The sequence below is a fragment of the Malaclemys terrapin genome, chromosome 3 (assembly GCF_027887155.1).
Source record: "Malaclemys terrapin pileata isolate rMalTer1 chromosome 3, rMalTer1.hap1, whole genome shotgun sequence".
NCBI lineage: Eukaryota > Metazoa > Chordata > Testudines > Emydidae > Malaclemys > Malaclemys terrapin.
In genome coordinates, this window is record NC_071507.1 from 96,843,821 (window position 1) to 96,861,324 (window position 17,504).

The window sequence follows — 17,504 nt, forward strand, 5'->3', positions numbered from 1 at the left end:
AATTACAGCATGAATGGCAAATTGTATGTTCAGTTGCAATTCAAATGATCCATAGAACATCAATTATGTGCTAAAGAAATTCACAATTAATTCTGAATAATGACTAAATTCATGAATTTCACAGCCAATTCCCAGACCATTTACCAACACAAATCGGAAGGCAATACTCACCAGATAAGTTACTCAGTTCTATTCAGAGGAGAGGAGGATGGTTTCATGATGAAAATTCACGGCAGGCACTTAAAGTTGACAATTGATGGGCAGATGGTTTGCTGTGACCCTTCCTTATTACACGGTTCATAACTGTCTCGCTGCTACTTCGTACTTTTCCTGATTGTTTATTGTATCAAGGTGCTGTATCTTGTCTTAAGCTTCAATTGTAAGCCTTTTTGGGCAGGGACCATCTCTGTGTTATACCATCTCATACTATCAAGTATCAGGGGGCAGCCGTGTTAGTCTGTATCTACAAAAACAACAAGGAGTCTGGTGGCACCTTAAAGACTAACAGATTTATTTGGGCATAAGCTTTCGTGGGTAAAAACCTCACTTCTACAAGTTCTTCATCTGAAGAAGTGAGGTTTTTACCCACGAAAGCTTATGCCCAAATAAATCTGTTAGTCTTTAAGGTGCCACCAGACTCTTTGTTGTTTTCATCTCATACTATGTTAGTAAGAGACAGTCTCTATATAGTTTGAAGATCTCACTATTGTGCAATCAGCTATACTTTACATGCACAGGATTTCTTGTGAATTTTGATTAACAATTGTTTTATTCAAAACCTCTTAGCTATCAGACACGTACTCTTTAAATGGAAATAGTTTGCACAGGGAAACTCTTGCCTTACAGAGTTTTGTAGGCTAAGCTCCTAACCATAAGTAGAAAACAGTCACCACCATCTATTGTGGACATGAGAGTAATTTAGCTCTTTGGGATATGTCTACAGGCTATTTCCTCCCATTGTTTAAAAAACAATTGTGTATTTCCAAATTGCTTCTACAGGACAGTCTAGTTTGGATGATCAATTATAGGAACACTGCTTCTAAACCCAAAGCATGGCATTTAAAGATAAACATCTTTGTCTTTATAAGAAATGCAGAGATTTTCATGTTAGTATGATTTAGCATGAGGAGAGTGACCCATTTATCTGTGACATCAGCCTAAAGCTCCTACAACTTGATAGCCCCACTTGATCTTATTAAGATCGCTCATGGCTTGTTACTCCAGCTGTAAATCCAGAGGAAAGCAAATATCATAGTTCTCCTTAGACCAGCACCTCTACATTCATTTCATGTTCAGTAAGCCTGTTATTTAAGAGGATTATTCAATTTTTTTTACTGTTACATGGAAATGTGACACCAGAGGGGTTTGACTTTTCAAATCTTCTCACAAAGATCCTTCCAAAATAGCCTTCTTTGGTCCTAAGTTTATATAGAACTTGTTCCATTATAAAGATATAAAGATAAAAAAAAAAAAAAAAAAAAAAAGAATTGTAGTTGTATTGTTAGCAATCAAGTTAGCCCAATAGGATTTTACCTTCTAACCCTTGTGAAGTAAGGTTCTTCTCCTAACCCAGTGCTACCTAGCATAGGCATCTTGACGTTTAAAAGAGAGGAGAAGCATCCTGCAAAATTTAGACTTACAAAGATGTTCATAGTTCTGGTTCTATTTGACGGAACAGGTAAATAGAAATAGATCTAATAGATAAAGCATTGGTGGGAAAGCTCAGCTTTGTACAGAAAGTTATCAATGGCCATAAACAAACTTTGGAATGGAAAGGAAGCAGCCCAAGGTGGGGGTTAGAGAACAAGTTCAATAGCGAGAATAGAATTTTCTTTTAAAAGGGGGGGGGGGGGAATCTCTCTCAGTTTTTTAATAAAAGATTTTCTTAGTGTTGGTGATTTATTGCTTATCATTTACTCTTGGCTTTGTGCCAAAACAGGTTTAAGAAGGGACAACTCAGCCTGTCTGTTAACGGAAGGTGATGGGATCCAAAGTGACAAGCAGCGTTACATAACAAGCAGCAGCTGGGAGCTATGTCTGCTGTCTGAGCCACAGCAACTGGGTGACTCACATCTCCTCTGTAAGTCTCCAGCATGGAGGTGGGAGGGTCCTAGAGCTCAGGCTGCAGCCCAAGCCCAAATGGCTACACCAGTTAAACAGCCCCTTCGCCCGAGCCAGCTAAAGGAAGCAGGTGCTTGGGGTGGCCAATGGAAAGGGGCGGCACCTCCCGGTCTTCAGCGGCAGGTCCCTCAGTCCCTCTCTCCTCTTTGCCGCTGAAGTGCCATCGAAGAGGAAGAGAGGGAGCGAAGGACCCGCCGCCGAATTGCCGCAGAAGAATGAAGCGGCGCGATTGAGCTGCTGCCGAAGTGCCGCCGATCGGCTTTTTTTTTTTTTTTTGGTTTGCCGCTTGGGGCGGCAACAAAGCTGGAGCCGGCCCTGGGGCCAGCTGTGGGTTTTATCTGCAGTGTAGACATAACTGTACTGAACTGTTCTCTTAGGGTAGCAGGCATATAATGACACCTATATTCTTGAAAGCAATGTTTTGTCTTTCTGTAAAAAGGGGGCAAGAAGGGGGGACAAGACACTACTTTCTGTTCATACATTTAGCAAGACCCAATCCCTGCCCTGAGAAGCTTACAACCTAAAAAGACAAGTGAGAAATGCAGGGTGGAAAAGAGGGACAAAATATGCACAGTTAAAAAATATATACATTGCCTGTCCGTCTCACTTAGCCATTAGTAATTGGCTAATTACTTGTAGGCATCACAGTAGAGGTAGGTCTGAGGGAGAGATTTGAAGAAGAAGGAGGTGATTTTATTAAGCAGTTCAGGGAGGATCTTCCATGCCATTTACTGCTAATGGAACAACACATTGGGAACAGTAGCATAGCTAGAGAGGTGCAGGGGAAGCAGCCGCTTCCGGTACCTTAGTTAGGGGTTACCATGGCGCCAGCGGGCAGGGCCCACGCTCCGCTCTGAAGCTTGGCCTACCGAGCCGGCGCTGGGCTCCTGCAGGCAAGGGGGGGCAGCACTGCTGGAGGAGCCAGGGGGTGGGGCGACACGCCTGGAGGAGCCTGGGGGGGGAGGAGCACATGGCGCGGCCGGAGGAGCCATGGGCGGGGGAGGACTGTGGGGGTGGCATGGCATGGCTGGAGGAGGAGCCAAGGGGGCGTGGCCAGAGGAGGAGCAAAGGGGGGGGTGCCTTTTTAATGTTTGCTCCCTCTGCTCTTAGAACCTGGCTAAGCCATTTATTGGGATGCTAGGTAGAGTTTATGAATGGTTCCGAGGAAGATATTCATATGATTACTTGCTGATACTCTGCTAGGGCTATTGGGTTCCTTGTGGTGTCTGGCCGTTACCTAAGCTATAGTATCCGTTTCACCTAATTACTGTTCCACTTTTATAATAACTCCTACCCTATCAAGTTAGTCAACCGCCCTCCCTTCAAAGCTCAGTAGTCTTTCTCTACCTCACCAGCAGTTAATCCAAAAAGTTGGCTGGGAGGAGAGAGAGGAGTCTGCAAAAGATTTCTTCTTCCCTTGGGGCTTTTTCCCCCCTCAAGTGATTCTGTCTTCCAAGAACAGTGATATCTGATGTCTCCCTAAGAAAGTCAGAGCTCTTCCTTTCTAGGGGAGTGCTTAAAACCTCTTGTAGATGACTGACCATTCAGATATAATTCTGCTTTGCAAAGTACTTCATTTAGGAAGGAACACATACAAAATGCGAAATGACTGCCTAGGAAGGAGTACTGCAGAAAGGGATCTGGGGGTCAGCGTGGACCACAAGCTAAATATGAGTCAACAGTGTAACGCTGTTGCAAAAAAAGCAAACATCATTCTGGGATGTATTAGCAAGAGTGTTGTAAGCAAGACATGAGAAGTAATTCTTCCGGTCTACTCTGCGCTGATTAGGCCTCAGCTGAAGTATTGTGTCCAGTTCTAGGCACCACATTTCAGGAAGGAAGTGGACAAATTAGAGAGAGTCCAGAGAAGAGCAACAAAAATGATTAAAGGTCTAGAAAACATGACCTATGAGGGAAGATTGAAAAAATTGGATTTGTTTAGTCTGGAAAAGAGAAGACTGAGAGGGGACATGATGACAGTGTTCTAGTACATAAAGGGTTGTTACAAAGAGGAGGGAGAAAAATTGTTTTTCTTAACCTCTGAGGATAGGACAAGAAACAATGGGCTTAAATTGCAGCAAGGGAGGTTTAGGTTGGACATTAGGAAAAACTTCCTAACTGTCAAAGTGGTTAAGCACTGCAATAAATTGCCTCAGGAGGTTGTGGAATCTCCATCATAGAAGATTTTTAAGAGCAGGTTAGACAAACACCTGTCAGGAATGGTCTAAATAACACTTAGTCCATGAGTGCAGGGGACTGGACTAGATAACCTCTTGAGGTCCCTTCCAGTCCTATGATTCTATAGCAGGCCTATCTCATAGTGGGCCTTTAAGGTTATAAATTAGAACAGCATCGTGATGCTCAAATCCTGGGCTGACATCCTGGCATAGCAGTACATTTTGGAAACACTACAGATTGTTTCAGGGAAAGATTGAAATATGCTTTTATTTAAACACATTCTTGGTATAAAATGAATCCTACATGGCTTTAAAATTATTCCAATTGCACATTCTTGCTGGGATATTCAAAAGAGCATAGTCAGTCACCCAACTCCTCAGTTCCTCTGACAATTCCAGCTGGTAGTCAGTATTTCTAGTGACTTTGTTTTCTAAATACATCTTACAATAATAAATATTTAAATTCTTTGTTTTGAAGTCTGCCAGCCGCTGCCCAAGTTAATTGACAATTCACCCTGGATTAAAACATAGCTGCTATTGCTATACTTTATACTCTTATGAAACTCTAGAAGCTATAGCTGACAACTTTCAATGCATAAGAAAGTCTTGTATTATTTTTCAATTATCTATTTATATTATGCATTTGATCAACATTTATCTTTGTCTGCATTGCAATTATGGATGAAGTAGGTTTTCTATATACATCACCTGTACAGTAACATTACACAGAAAACAAAAACATTGAAATAAAACATCTCTCTGAATCTGCTATTGAATGATCTCTGCAAAGCATTTGAGGATATAGCTTGTATGAGAGACTCTATACCAGCGGTTCTCAAATTTTAGCAACCCGAGGACCCCCCATTTTGATTTAAAGTTTTTCAGGGATCCCCGAGCTCCCCCATTCAGCCCTTGTCCCACCCCCTTCCCAGAGGCCATGCCCCTGCCCCGCTCCTTCTCTGAGGCCCTGCCCCCACTCACTCCATTCCCCCCCTCCCTCCATCGCTCATTCTCCCACACCCTCATTCACTTTCACCAGGCTGGGGCAGGGGTTGTGGTGCAGGAGGAGGTGCAGGGTGCAGGCTTGGGGAGGGAGTTTGGGTACAGGCTCTGGGCTGGGGCGGGGGGTTGGGTGCAGGCTCTGGGAGGGAGTTTGGGTGCAGGAAGGGGGGAGGGCTCTAGGAGGGAGTTTAGGTGCAGGCTCTGGGCTGGGGGAGGGTGTTGCGGTGCGGGAGAGGGTGAGGGGTGAAGGCTCCAGCTGGGCGGTGCTTACCTCAGGCAGCTCCTGAAAGCAACTGGCACAACCCTCTGGCAGTGGCTCCTTAGCGGGCAGGTTAGGAGTTCTCCGTATGCTACCCCTGCCCACAGGCATCACCCCTGCAGCTCCCATTGGCTGCAGTTCCTGGCCAATGGGAGCTGTGGAGTCAGTGCTCGGGGTGGAGGCAGTGCACAGAGACCCCCTGCCCTCTCACAGGGGCTGCAGGAATGTGCCAGCCACTTCTGGGAGCGGTGTGGAGCCAGGGCAGGTAGAGAGCCTGCCTTAGCCCCCGCTGGACTTTTAGCACCTAAAATCTCCCAATTTGGCTTCAATAGCCTCCAGGAGATCCCGCCTGATTGCAAGACATGCTGGGAGAGACAGGGAGGAGTTGATCAGAGGGGCCCACGGACTAACTGGAGTACCCTCGGGGACCCCAGTTTGAGAAACGCTTCTCTATACAAAATAAAAGTTGCATCATAATAGTTCAGACTGGTAGTAACTAAATAAGGCATAAGATAAGAATGGCCATACTGGGTCAGACCAATGGTCCATCTAGCCCAGTATCCTGTCTTCAGATCGTAGCCAGAGCCAGGTGCTTCAGAGGGAATGAACAGAACAAACAAATATTGAGTGACCCATCCCCTATCAGCCATTCCCAATCATTGCTTGTCAGTATGGCTCTACTACTTAATAATTTTGAATTGCATACATTTTTAGTAGTTTCATAGTACCCTCCTGCTGAAATGTTAGAGTCAATTCTCATATGTTAGGGTGTCCAAGCATATAACTGGATAGAGGGAGGAAGAAAGATGTTTCAGGTGGATCCTATTTATCTGAGAAAGTCATATGAAGTAGCAAAGTGGACTCTCTAGAAAAAAAAACACATCCCCATTTCCCCCCCGTTTATAAAATGCATCTCCTGCCACTCTGGTGAAGGTGCAGGAAAGTTCCTTTCATCTTCAACCCATTCCTCCCCTTGCAAGGCTGCTCAGGGACTAGCTACTCCCTGACTCTTCGTGCTTCAGTTTACTCATTGATAAAGCATGAATAACCATTTGCTTAGCTCACCAGGACACTGAGGTTCCATTCTTACGTAAAGCATATTGAGATCCTCGGGGGGGGGAGAGTACATATAAGTACAAAATACTGCTAATTTATCTTATGGGCCAGAAAACTGACCAACTAAAACCTTGCAACACCACTGAATTCACCTCTTTCCAGAACACATTTTCACACTTACGTTCAGGTCCTCATTAACCTGAGTCAGCAGGTGCTGTATATTATTAACCTTGGTTAGTCCTTGAGATTCTACCAGGACATGTGAGCTTGTGGTAGAGAGCAGCTGTAGCTTAAATACTGGAAGAGATTGTTTCTTTTTCCTGCTGCTAGTTTACAGTATTCTTGATTTTATGTACATGGTCAAGGCTAGACAAGAGGTGGCTCAGGCTATAACCAATAAAGCCAGTGAAGATTTCTACAGAGAGAAAGAATTGGGCTTGGAACCAGACCCAGATAAATAGTGAAGGTAGGAAAGGTGTAGGCCCTGGAAGCAGTCTCTAGGACTTACCTTGCATCACTGGGAGAAGTAGCTGCTATCCCAAGATATTTTTTTATCTTTTCTTTTTTTCCTTTACACCATTCCAACTGGCAATGCTGCTGTTCAGCTGCAGGGTGTCTTTAGGAGTGAGCTGGTGGGGAACATGCCTCTTTTATGAAACAAAGTAGAGGGGGCAGGGTGAGTGAGCTAGCCCTAGTCCCAACTACAACGGGTTATACAAATTTCTATTGCAAGCTGAAAATTGTTATATTTATGGGTTTGAGCTAGTTGGATAGTTTGAAAAATACTAAGCCTGGTGAGGTTTGGGCAATTCACAGCATAGAGCATGAGAATGTCACAAAAGTAGCACTGGAGTCTGACAAGTAGCTGGGGATCACTGCTATGGAGTTGCACCTGGACAATGTGTAATCAATCAGCTGATTAATGCAGACCCTACATTTAATGCATACGTTTATGACTATCAATTTTTTTTTTTTTAGCATCTGCATTCACTCTTTTATAAATAAAAGTACTGTGTAGCAAGTGTTTTTAAATGGGGTTGCTGTCTGGGACAGCTCTAGTGGCAACAGTCATTTTAGGAGAAAAAATGAACAACCAACCCAGCCTGTGAACTCTTGTCTCTGCCTTCCAACCACAGCAACAGCCTTAATCATTCGCTAGCAATCCTTTTCTGAAGTGGCTGGTGTGTGAGGAGCTTTGCAAACCACTCCTTGTTTTTAAAGGCTTTTAAAAGGGTGCTGTAATGAGTTTCTTCCCTAAACTCTACCCAGGACACAATCCCTGCCTTAACTCTGGTCATCCTTGCTGCATTCCCTATGTGCATCTGGAATTCACACTTACATCAGAAAATGAAGCCAAGACTTGTACTAATGTCCCTTTGACTATAGTAGAATGATTGGATGGATTCTCTCTGCTCAGCTGGTATCATGATTGCCTGAAATGCAAACTGACCCCCCACTATTAATCCCATTCTCTATTCTGTATGCAGTTCAGACAGTGGCACTGTGTGTAACTTAATAAATATGTAAGCAAAGGTTCAGCTAGAGCAGGCTTTTACTCAGGTCACAAATAAAAAGGCTGGTAGCTGGAGGAGGAGGAAGGGGAGTGCTCTGTGAGGGGCTTATCTCTGATCCCTTGTTAAGTCATGCCTCTGAGCAGAGTTCCTCTGGGCATGGCCACTGACTCCTTAGGTGCCTTTAAGGAGCAGTGGGCGCTGTCAGGAACTCTCTACTGGGTGTCCCCTTCTGCTTCCCTGATTTTTAACCTTTGGTCCTCACTCCTGTTCCTGTATTTTCATTTGTTGTTCCCAGAATTGACTTGTGGCCTGGGTTCAACAGCTCCTCCCCTATGTTGAGGGACTAGGCCTTTAGGTTTGGTGGGCCAGGCCCATCATCTTCCAGTAACCACAACAGGACAATAAGGCTGCTGCCCCTGGCTCTTAAGACTCTTCCTGGTTTGTGTTTTACTTGTGAACACAGCAAATCTAGTCAAAGGGAGAGATCCTCTGTCTTTTTGCTCAAAAGATGTGATCTTCAGCGGGTAGACAGCACGTGCTGCATTGCAAATTCAACATTCAAGCATGCCCCTCCTTCCTAACTTTGGAAGCACAAGTGATATTCACTCTTCATACCTTTAAGGCTTCTCCTTATTTTTTCAGCAAGCCTGTGTGTGCCCCAGCCATCCCAGTCACATTTTTGACTGAGAAGCAAGGATGTTACAGATCTCTCCAGTATGTGGAACAAGTAATATGTAAGAGAGGCAGAGGAACAATGAAAAGACCCTGTCAAGTCTGAGTCATGACTGAATATAGGATAAGCCCCACAATAGTGAGGTGGCTAAGTCATACAAGGTGGGTGGGATTTTTGAAAGGACAGTGATGGCCTACCTCTTCCCTCACTGAAATTTTTCCATGGACTTCAGTGAAAGCAGCACTCAGCTTTGGCCTACCTCTTTTTTTTATATGCTGTTCTGCTTCTTTATTTAACTTTTGCTCCTTCATTTTTGAGCTGAAGTGGCTTATGCAGAGTAGATCCACAATCAGGCATTAAGGATTCAATCCCCTCTTGCGCTGCCCATGCTGGCTACTTAGGACCCAGCTCGGGTCTGGATTTGATTCTTGGGGCTTCTCTGCACACAGAAATTGTACTGCTTTAACAATACTGGTACCAGTGGTGCAAGTGCACTCCATTTCTTACTGGTACGGGATGGGGAAGCAGCTAACGCGGGGGGGGGGGGGGGGGGGGGGGCAGGTGACCACCTCACATGACCCTCCCAGCCCGAGGTCTCCATGCTCTCCCCAGCCCCTTCCCATGATCTACCCCCCTTACCGGTGTCTGGGGGGGGGCTTTCTCCTCCTCCCACTGCACTGGACACTTCAGAACCGCAGTGGCGAAAGGAGCAGAATGTGGAGCCGCTCTACCGCCCCAGCCCTTCCATGCAGGGTCTCCTCCGTCTGTACAGCAGCAGGATTGGGGGCGGTACAGCCACCCTGGAGGAGCTGCCGGTGTGGGGCCGCCCGGTGGCCCCATGTTCTGCTCCTCCTGTGTCTTTCCGGTACGCCATATCAACTATAAATATCTTGCTGGTATGGCGTACTGGACTGGACTGCCCTACTTGCATTGCCGACTGGCACAGTTATTCCCACACAGGAAGGGGAATAAGCTATCATGGTATAAGGCACCTTTATACTAGTATAACTATTTCAGTGGGGAAAAAATCATACTCTATTGAAATATGAAGCCAGCCGTTAGAGCTTTCTGGGGTATCAGAAAGTTGAGTTTATCATCCTTATTCCATGCTAACAGCTTCTCAAAGGCCAAGCTTTCTACTGGGTGAGATTCAGAAGGGGGTTAAGAATCAAAAACTTCTGAGCTGTAACTAAGCACAGTAAGAAACTGAATAATGAAAACATTAGAAAGTGTCTTGTAGGGAACAACCCTGAATTAGCAGGGAGATGGACTAGATGATTTAAGAGCTTTGTGTTTTCCATTTACATCTTTGATTTCCCAGGCTTTCGTGTATTGCTCACTCAGTACCAGATTTTCACAAGCTCTGTAGTCTGGGTTCTGAGCCATTTTGAAAACCTGGCCATAAGTGTCACAAGGTGAGCTGCTGGGTGCTGAGCTCTTCAGAAAATATGGAACCTCTGGTTTACCGTGGTTCAAATTTTTAATGGGTGGCTGAATATAAAATGAAACCCCTCGCAAAATGCCCGGGAGACATTTCCACCATGCTAGTCTCTGCCCATATTAGTTATTAGAACCAAACAAGTTAAAAGCCTTTAATTAATAAGAGAATAACCACTGTAGATGGAATGTTTCATTTTATTTGAGAAAGTCCTGCAGGAAAACACAAGAGCAAAATTTCTTATCTTCTAATTTCACTTCTGTTTTAAAAATGATAGCACAATTGTAGAATATTGGCAGATCTAGGCAGGCTTGACATAACAGCAGCATTAAACATGACTGAAAAGGTTCTCTCATACAGCGTCATCAACAGTTGTAATACTATCAAGATGTTTGTATTTGGATTGATATTTTTCTGTTTTTTTACATGTGCTTTGCAGTGTCAAAGGTTCTTTGCTGGATGGAATCTTCACCAGAGTCAGTTCCATACAACTGATGAACAATTTACAGGCTCATTTTCTTTTTGATGTGTTAATGTTAATTTCCAGAGTCAACGAATGAAAAAAAGAGAACAGTTTTTGTTTTTTGACAGTTCATTTTGTGTTTTCTGTTTTAACCACCATCCTATAATATAGAACCTTGCTCACACACACTGGTTTAATTAAACTGGTTCAGTTAAACAAGTCGAAACCCGTAGGTGGGCCCACTTATTTCAGTTTAAAAGGAACTTTGGTTTATCTTAAGTCAACTGGGAATAGGTGTAAGATAAACCGAAATGTGTGTCCATACACAGCTTTGCGCCAAATTAACTATACTCCTTTAAAAACTAATTGAAGTCACACCAGTACAACTTTTCCCTATAGACAAGGCCTTAGTTTTGTATAGATTAAACCTCTTCCTAATAAACTTAAGCTAAACCACAGTAAGTCTGGTTTAGACCAAAACAAGAGAATAGCTCATAGAAATTGTTTATGAATGACCACATAGATGGCATTTGACTCCAGTTAAGAGCAATATTTTTGCTGCTAGAGAGGTGCTCTGTTGCAGTGGTTGTGGAGAAAAGGGAACGTACTTGCACATGTGGTGGTTATGTGCAGGAATTAGATGGTTTTGTAAGGAAATTATTAAAGAGCTTTATCTTAAACAACATGCTGGCTTCCTAGAGGTCCCCTGACCTGCTTACTTAACTCTCCAGTAAAGCATCTGCACTGTAAGTAGAATGACAAGTAAAAAAAAAAAATTTTTTTTTTTTTTACTGTTAGACTTTGTATTGCATTTTATTGGGAAAATGTGACCTCCTCCTACAGAACTCCGATATAGTAAAATATGGACTGTCCTTGTAATGAAAAGCTTTCATATCAATACATAAACAAGATAAATGCCAAAAAGAGGATGGGTGTTTAGAAATATGCTCACCCTTTTTAGTGTAAGAGGAGGTAGGCTACCCAGACAGAATTTTTAGCCATGTTCTTTGAATATTAACCAGATCCCGAAGAAATGATGTACAATGTAGTATGTTAACATTTCATTGTAACTTTGCCTTAGTAAAAGGTTTCAAAATGAGACTGTCCACACACATAGTCTTTTGCATGTGTTTAACAAAATCAGTTAAAAATGACAACTTCAGTTAAGCTGGAGCACCTCTGTGTGCAGACAGATCCAAAGTCAGTATTGTGGTTTACTCTATGGGACCCTCCCACCTTGCTGAGTCCTGGAGCCTGGGCTCCAGACCAAGCCTGAATATCTGAACTGCAATTAAACAGCCCCTTGGCCCGAATCCAGGTCAGCTGGTGCGGGCCAGCCATGGGTTATTAATTGCAGTGTAGACATGCCCTCTATTTGCTTCACTAGGGGCAGCAATGATGGGAGCACTAGCATAGACAGGGAACCAGCATTTTCACTGTCATGCCACCTAACTGGCCAGAGCACATGTAGATGACACCAGTTAAAACATCATGGGTATCATGTCTGCCCTAGATTTCCCCTAATGGGGACTTGCACCAGTGGCAGCAAAGGAAGGAAGTTTAGAGAAAACGTTTAGCTTAGACAAGGCCTCCAAGTAGCTCAGTCAAGCAGAAGTAGTACTAACATATGTGAAGATATCCTCTTCCTGTGCAAAGGATAATGCAGCTGGTGGGCAGGGGATCTTTGACTGGTGTACATCAAGCAATGTACAAATGGCTTACTCTCTGCTAACCTCTCTGCTGCCTTGCTCTGCTGAAACCCCCGAAGTGAAGATAACTGTGCAAGTGACAATCAAAAGATATCAGGATGAGGAGGTTCTTTCCAATTCAGGGAAAGAGTCGCTCCCTAACGGGGAGAGGAAACTGAAGAGATAAAAGCAATTGAAGTGCTATTGTGCATATCCCCTGGAACAATCAACCAGGCTCATCAATAATAGCAGCTGTCAGATTCACAGAGCTTGATTGCTTGCTGCTATTACTGGATGCAGCCACTGCAATTACTAGTGCTAAGAAGGCATATGGGTATAAACCGCCAGACCCACAGGTACATTTAAGAGGACAAAGAAGCTGTGTATAATAGACAGAAAAGCAGCAGATAGTGGGCTGTTGCTTTACAGTGAGCATTTTAGTAGTTTCTTTCTTTGGTTGTTCCATGCTCACATAACCACCCTAATGTTATCCAGTGGCTTTCGTGTCAAATCAGGCACAGTGGCATCTTTGCTGGGGTACCCAACAGGGAGCAGCAAGAGTAACTTCTCATTTTTTGGGCGTTGGAGCAGCACCCTGAGGCGAGGACCACAGTTCAGAGGTGTTGAGGTCACTGTGACCAGACCCACGTTCTAGAACAAGAGAGAGAGATAGACAAACAGAAGCAAGGTGCAGTTTAAACTGAATGACATAAAATTCAGTCCTCCAAGTTTGTAGATGACCTTCCATGCCCATCTTCCTATTGTACAGTCCAAACATGCTCACACGCTTTGAACCTTTAAAGCTCATCTCTAACGTATTTGTATCCTTACCAGGAGCAAAGGAGATTTCCTACCCTACTTATAAATAAAACACACTGGGCTGCTGGGCAAATGGCACATTCCACTCCCCTCCTCCCCCACCCCCACTACCACTGATATTCAGAGGCCAATTCTCACTCCAGCCCCTGCACATAGTTCCAGCAGCCTAGAGGGCAGTGAAGGAATCAAAAGGAACTCCTCCACTGCGGGAGTAGCATAGGCTAGCCTAAGCAATCCTATGCAGCCTATTGTCTCACAGGCCTCAAGGTAGATGGGCTGAGAGGGGACCTAATCTTAGTGCTCAGAGTTATTGGGATTCTGATCAAAGGCCTTGGCTACATTTGGTGGGGATTCACAGCACAGCGCTCTCTCGCAGCGCTGTATGTACTCCACCTCTCCGAGGGGAATAGCTTGCAGCGCTGCGAGTGAGCGTGCAGTACCGCAGGCACTGATTACACTGGCGCTTTACAGCGCTGCACTCGCTGCGCTTGGGGGGGGGGTGCGTTTTCAGACCCCTGAGCGCAGCAAGTTGCAGCGCTGTATAGCACCAGTGTAGCCAAGGCCAAAGGAGGAGGCTGTTGGAAGTTAGATCAATCCTGTGGGCTGTTCAAACTTACACCCGGGGCTTTTCCCCTTTCCCCAGGGTTTGCACCTTTAGTGCTGTGCCTCTCAGGAGGTGCCACACAGGATTAGCCTGTAATCTTCTATGAAAGTGTGTGGGTGGGGTGCGGTGGGGGGAGGTTGTTGTTGTAAGATCAGATACTAGACATGACATGAGCATACAGCTCTCATTGATTCAATAGTAGTTTGCACGTGGATTTAAGAACATAAGAACAGCCATACCGTTCGTCAGACCAAAGGTCATCTAGCCCAGTATCCTGGCTACCGACAGTGACCAATGCCAGGTGCCCCAGAGGGAATGAACCTAACAGGCAATGATCAAGTGAGCTCTCTCCTGCCATCCATCTCCACCCTCTGACAAACAGAGGCTAGGGACACCATTCCTTACCCATCCTGGCTAATAGCCATTAACGGACTTAACCACCATGAATTTATCCAGTTCTCTTTTAAACGTTGTTATAGTGCTAGCCTTCACAACCTCCTCAGGCAAGGAGTTCCAGAAGTTGACTGCAGAACATGGCCCAATGCTTAATTGGTTAAGCATTTTGGGAGTGCTTTAGAATGAAAGGGCATATACTAAGTTTAAAGGAGAGCCAGTTTTATGACATTTTCACAGGTTCCACCTCCCATGTTGAAATAGCTGGTCTAGTGCTCTGAAGAGGCAGAGTGCTAGCTGCAGTAGTGCTAAGTATTATGGAGTCATAGGGCTGGCTCTCTTCTGAAAGAGTATAAAATAATTTCTAGAAGTTGGGCCAGTAACAGATTAGCCACTGGGCCGACGGGGCCCATGCCAGGGGCCCCGTTCAACTGGGAGGCCCTGGAAAAAATCTGCTGCCGGGTGGCAGAAGCCCAGAGCACCAGTCGCTGGGTGGGTGGGGCGGGGGAAACTCCCGCACCCTGACCTTGCTCTGCGGCAGCAGTGCCGGGTGGGGAAGGGGAAGCTCCCCCCACAGTGGACCCAATCCCATCCCTGGCAGAAGCCCCCGGGTGAGGGAAGCCCCAGCGCCCCCCACCTGTCCCTGGCAGAAGCCATGGGGTGGCAGGGGAAGCCCCCATGCTCTGCCCCCCTGCTGCAGCCCTGGGACTGGAGGAGCTCTCACACCCCGCTGCGCCCCAGGGGGGCCCAGGGACAGAACTTCTCTGGTCTTGGGGCTGCAGTGTGGGGGGCAGAAAGGAGCAAAATGGGCTTTGGGGCTGCAGTGGGGCGGGGGGGGGGGAGAATGGAGGGGACCCTGAGTGGAATAGGAATGGGCCCCGGGAAAGGTGCAGAAAGTGGTGGGGCTGTGGACGGGGCTTCAGATGGAAGGGGTGGGGAGGGGCCCTCACTTGTTCTGGCCCAGGGCCCCAGGAAACCTTAATCTGCCTCTGAGCTGGGCAAGTGACCATGAGGAGCAGGGCCACTGTTGAGCTGGCAGGGAGCATCAAGAGTCAGGCTGAATGCGGCATTGGCTAAGGTGGTACTGGAGAAAATATGGGGCCTGATCACACCCACTAATTCTGACTGGGAAAGGGAGCAAGGTGTGCAATACAAGTCTCTGTAGCTGGGGATGATGGCTGACTGACTAACTGTACAGACACTTAGAGTAACTTAAGAGCAGGATGTTTGGAGCACCATGCCATCTGGGCATAGGCACCAACTCCATGGGTGCCCCGGGGCTGGAGCACCCATGGAGAAAAATTGGTGGGTGCTCTGCACCCACTGGCAGCCAAGCTCCCCGCCCCAGCTCACCTCACCTCCACCTCCTCCCCTGAGCACGCCGCATCCCCGCTTCTCCTCCCAGCACTTGCCATTGCAAAACAGCTGTTTCACGGCATAACAAGCTAGGGGGGGGCGGGAGAGGAGCAGGAACGCAGCATGCTCAGGGGAGGAGGTGGGGAAGAGGCGGGGCAGAGATTTGGGGAAGGAGTCCAATAGGGGCAGGGAGGGAGTGGAGTTGGGGTGGGGACTTTGGGGAAGGGGTTTGAATGGGGGTGGGGCAGGGGTGGAGTCGGGGCAGGGCCAGGGCTGGGGTCGAGCACCCACCGGCACCAGAAGAAGTTGGCACTTATGCATCTGGGGACATAAAATGCTGGTTCTGCCCTTTTTCCTTTAGCCACATCCTCATTGCATCCCCTTTATACGCAGTTACGTGGAGGGGGAGTGGAGAATCACATAGGGTATGTCTACATTGCAATGTAAGACCAGGGTTAGAGAGAGATTCAAATCAGCTGACCTTCGTTCGAGAACCCAGGGCCTGAGCATCTACACTGATTCTTAACCCTACGTTAAGAATTTTCTAACCTGGGGCTCTGGCTTCCACAGTGCAGCATGCAGGCCCGAGTCAAACCAACCATATCCCAGGCTCCTAGCACTCTCCCGAAATGTGGTCGCTCTAGCCCTTTGACTGGTGTACTGTAGGAAAACTGTACTGCCCACCCTGCATGTCACAGGAAGTTATAGCCAGCCAACACAGCCTGCCAAGCAACATGGAGGAGACCCCTTTTCAAAAAGTTTTCTTGCTTGCACTTTCACTCCGGTGTCAGGAAACAGGCAGAGCTTCCATGAGGCACTGGTGGACATTTTGGAAGCGTTTTCTGACACACCAAAGGAGCGTAACAGAGCTTTGGATGGAGCAGCAGGAGGAAGAAGAGTAACCTGGCATGGCAGACTCACACTAGCTGATGCTGCTTGTTACACTCAGCATAGCCACTGATGCCTCCTACCAAGACTGGTGCTGGGCCATAAGCACAGACTGGTGGGATCACATTGTCATTGGGACCTGGGATGACCAGCAGTGGGTTCAGACCTTTCGCTAGATTTCTGGAGCTTTGTGAGCAGCTTGTCCCAATGCTTCAACATAAAGGCATGAGGGTACCTTTGCCTGCTCAGAAACAGGTTGCTGTCTGGAACTGGCTACCCCAGACTGCTACCAGAACGTGGTCAACCAGTTTGGTGTTGGAAAGTTGACAGTGGGTACAGCAGTGGCAGAGGTTTCTGAGGCAGTCAGGCGTTTGGTTAACTCCAAGATGGCATGCATACAAAACTATTCCTGGGGTAATAGCTGGCTTTGAGAGAATGGGGTTTCCAAACTGTGCCAGGGCCATTGACAGGAGTCATGTGTCCATAGTTTACCCTCCTCAAGGACCACATGAGTACATAAAGTACAAAGGGGACTACTTCATTGTTATAGAGGCCCTCGTGGACCACAAAGATCAATTTATGAATGTCAATGTAGGCTTCACTGGGAAAATTCACAATGCCAGGGTTTCTCACCAATCAGGAGTCTACATTCATGGACAGGCTGGGACACTATTCCCACCAAATGACATGGTTATAAATGTCCCTACCATTATTCTGGGGGACCCTATGTGCTCCCTTTTGCCTTGGCATATGAATCATGCCCTGATTTCAGAGGCCTTGACAAAAGATGATTTAATTACGCGATGAGCAGGTGTAGAATGGTTGTTTGAATGTGCTTTTGGCAGATTGCGATCCCACTGGAGATGTCTACAGACATGTTTGGATGCCAGTGTCATCAATGCTGTCTGCATTAGTGTACCTTGCTGTGCTCTTCACAATCTTTGTGGAGCCAGAGGTGAGCCATTTCCCCCTGAATGGACTTATGACAGTGAGGGGCCGCTGAATCAGTGCCCTCAGCCAGAAAGTGCACCTAGCACAGCTGGCCCTGGGTGC

The 17,504-nt window shown here is 46.3% G+C and overlaps 1 protein-coding gene across 3 annotated transcripts in view; it reads right to left on the bottom strand.

Annotated features, from left to right (window-relative positions):
• Window positions 1-17,504, bottom strand: part of IYD (iodotyrosine deiodinase) — a 133,958-nt gene that overhangs the window by 92,458 nt on the left and 23,996 nt on the right. For 2 of the 3 annotated variants that reach the window (XM_054023207.1, XM_054023204.1), the window contains one exon: window positions 10,418-13,042. The exons of the other annotated variant lie outside the window; for it this stretch is intronic. In XM_054023207.1, coding sequence (XP_053879182.1) covers window positions 12,860-13,042 — 183 coding nt within the window. In that variant the 3' untranslated portion in view covers window positions 10,418-12,859. Of the gene's footprint in view, window positions 1-10,417; window positions 13,043-17,504 lie in introns of those variants that run through there. 3 annotated transcript variants of the gene reach the window in all.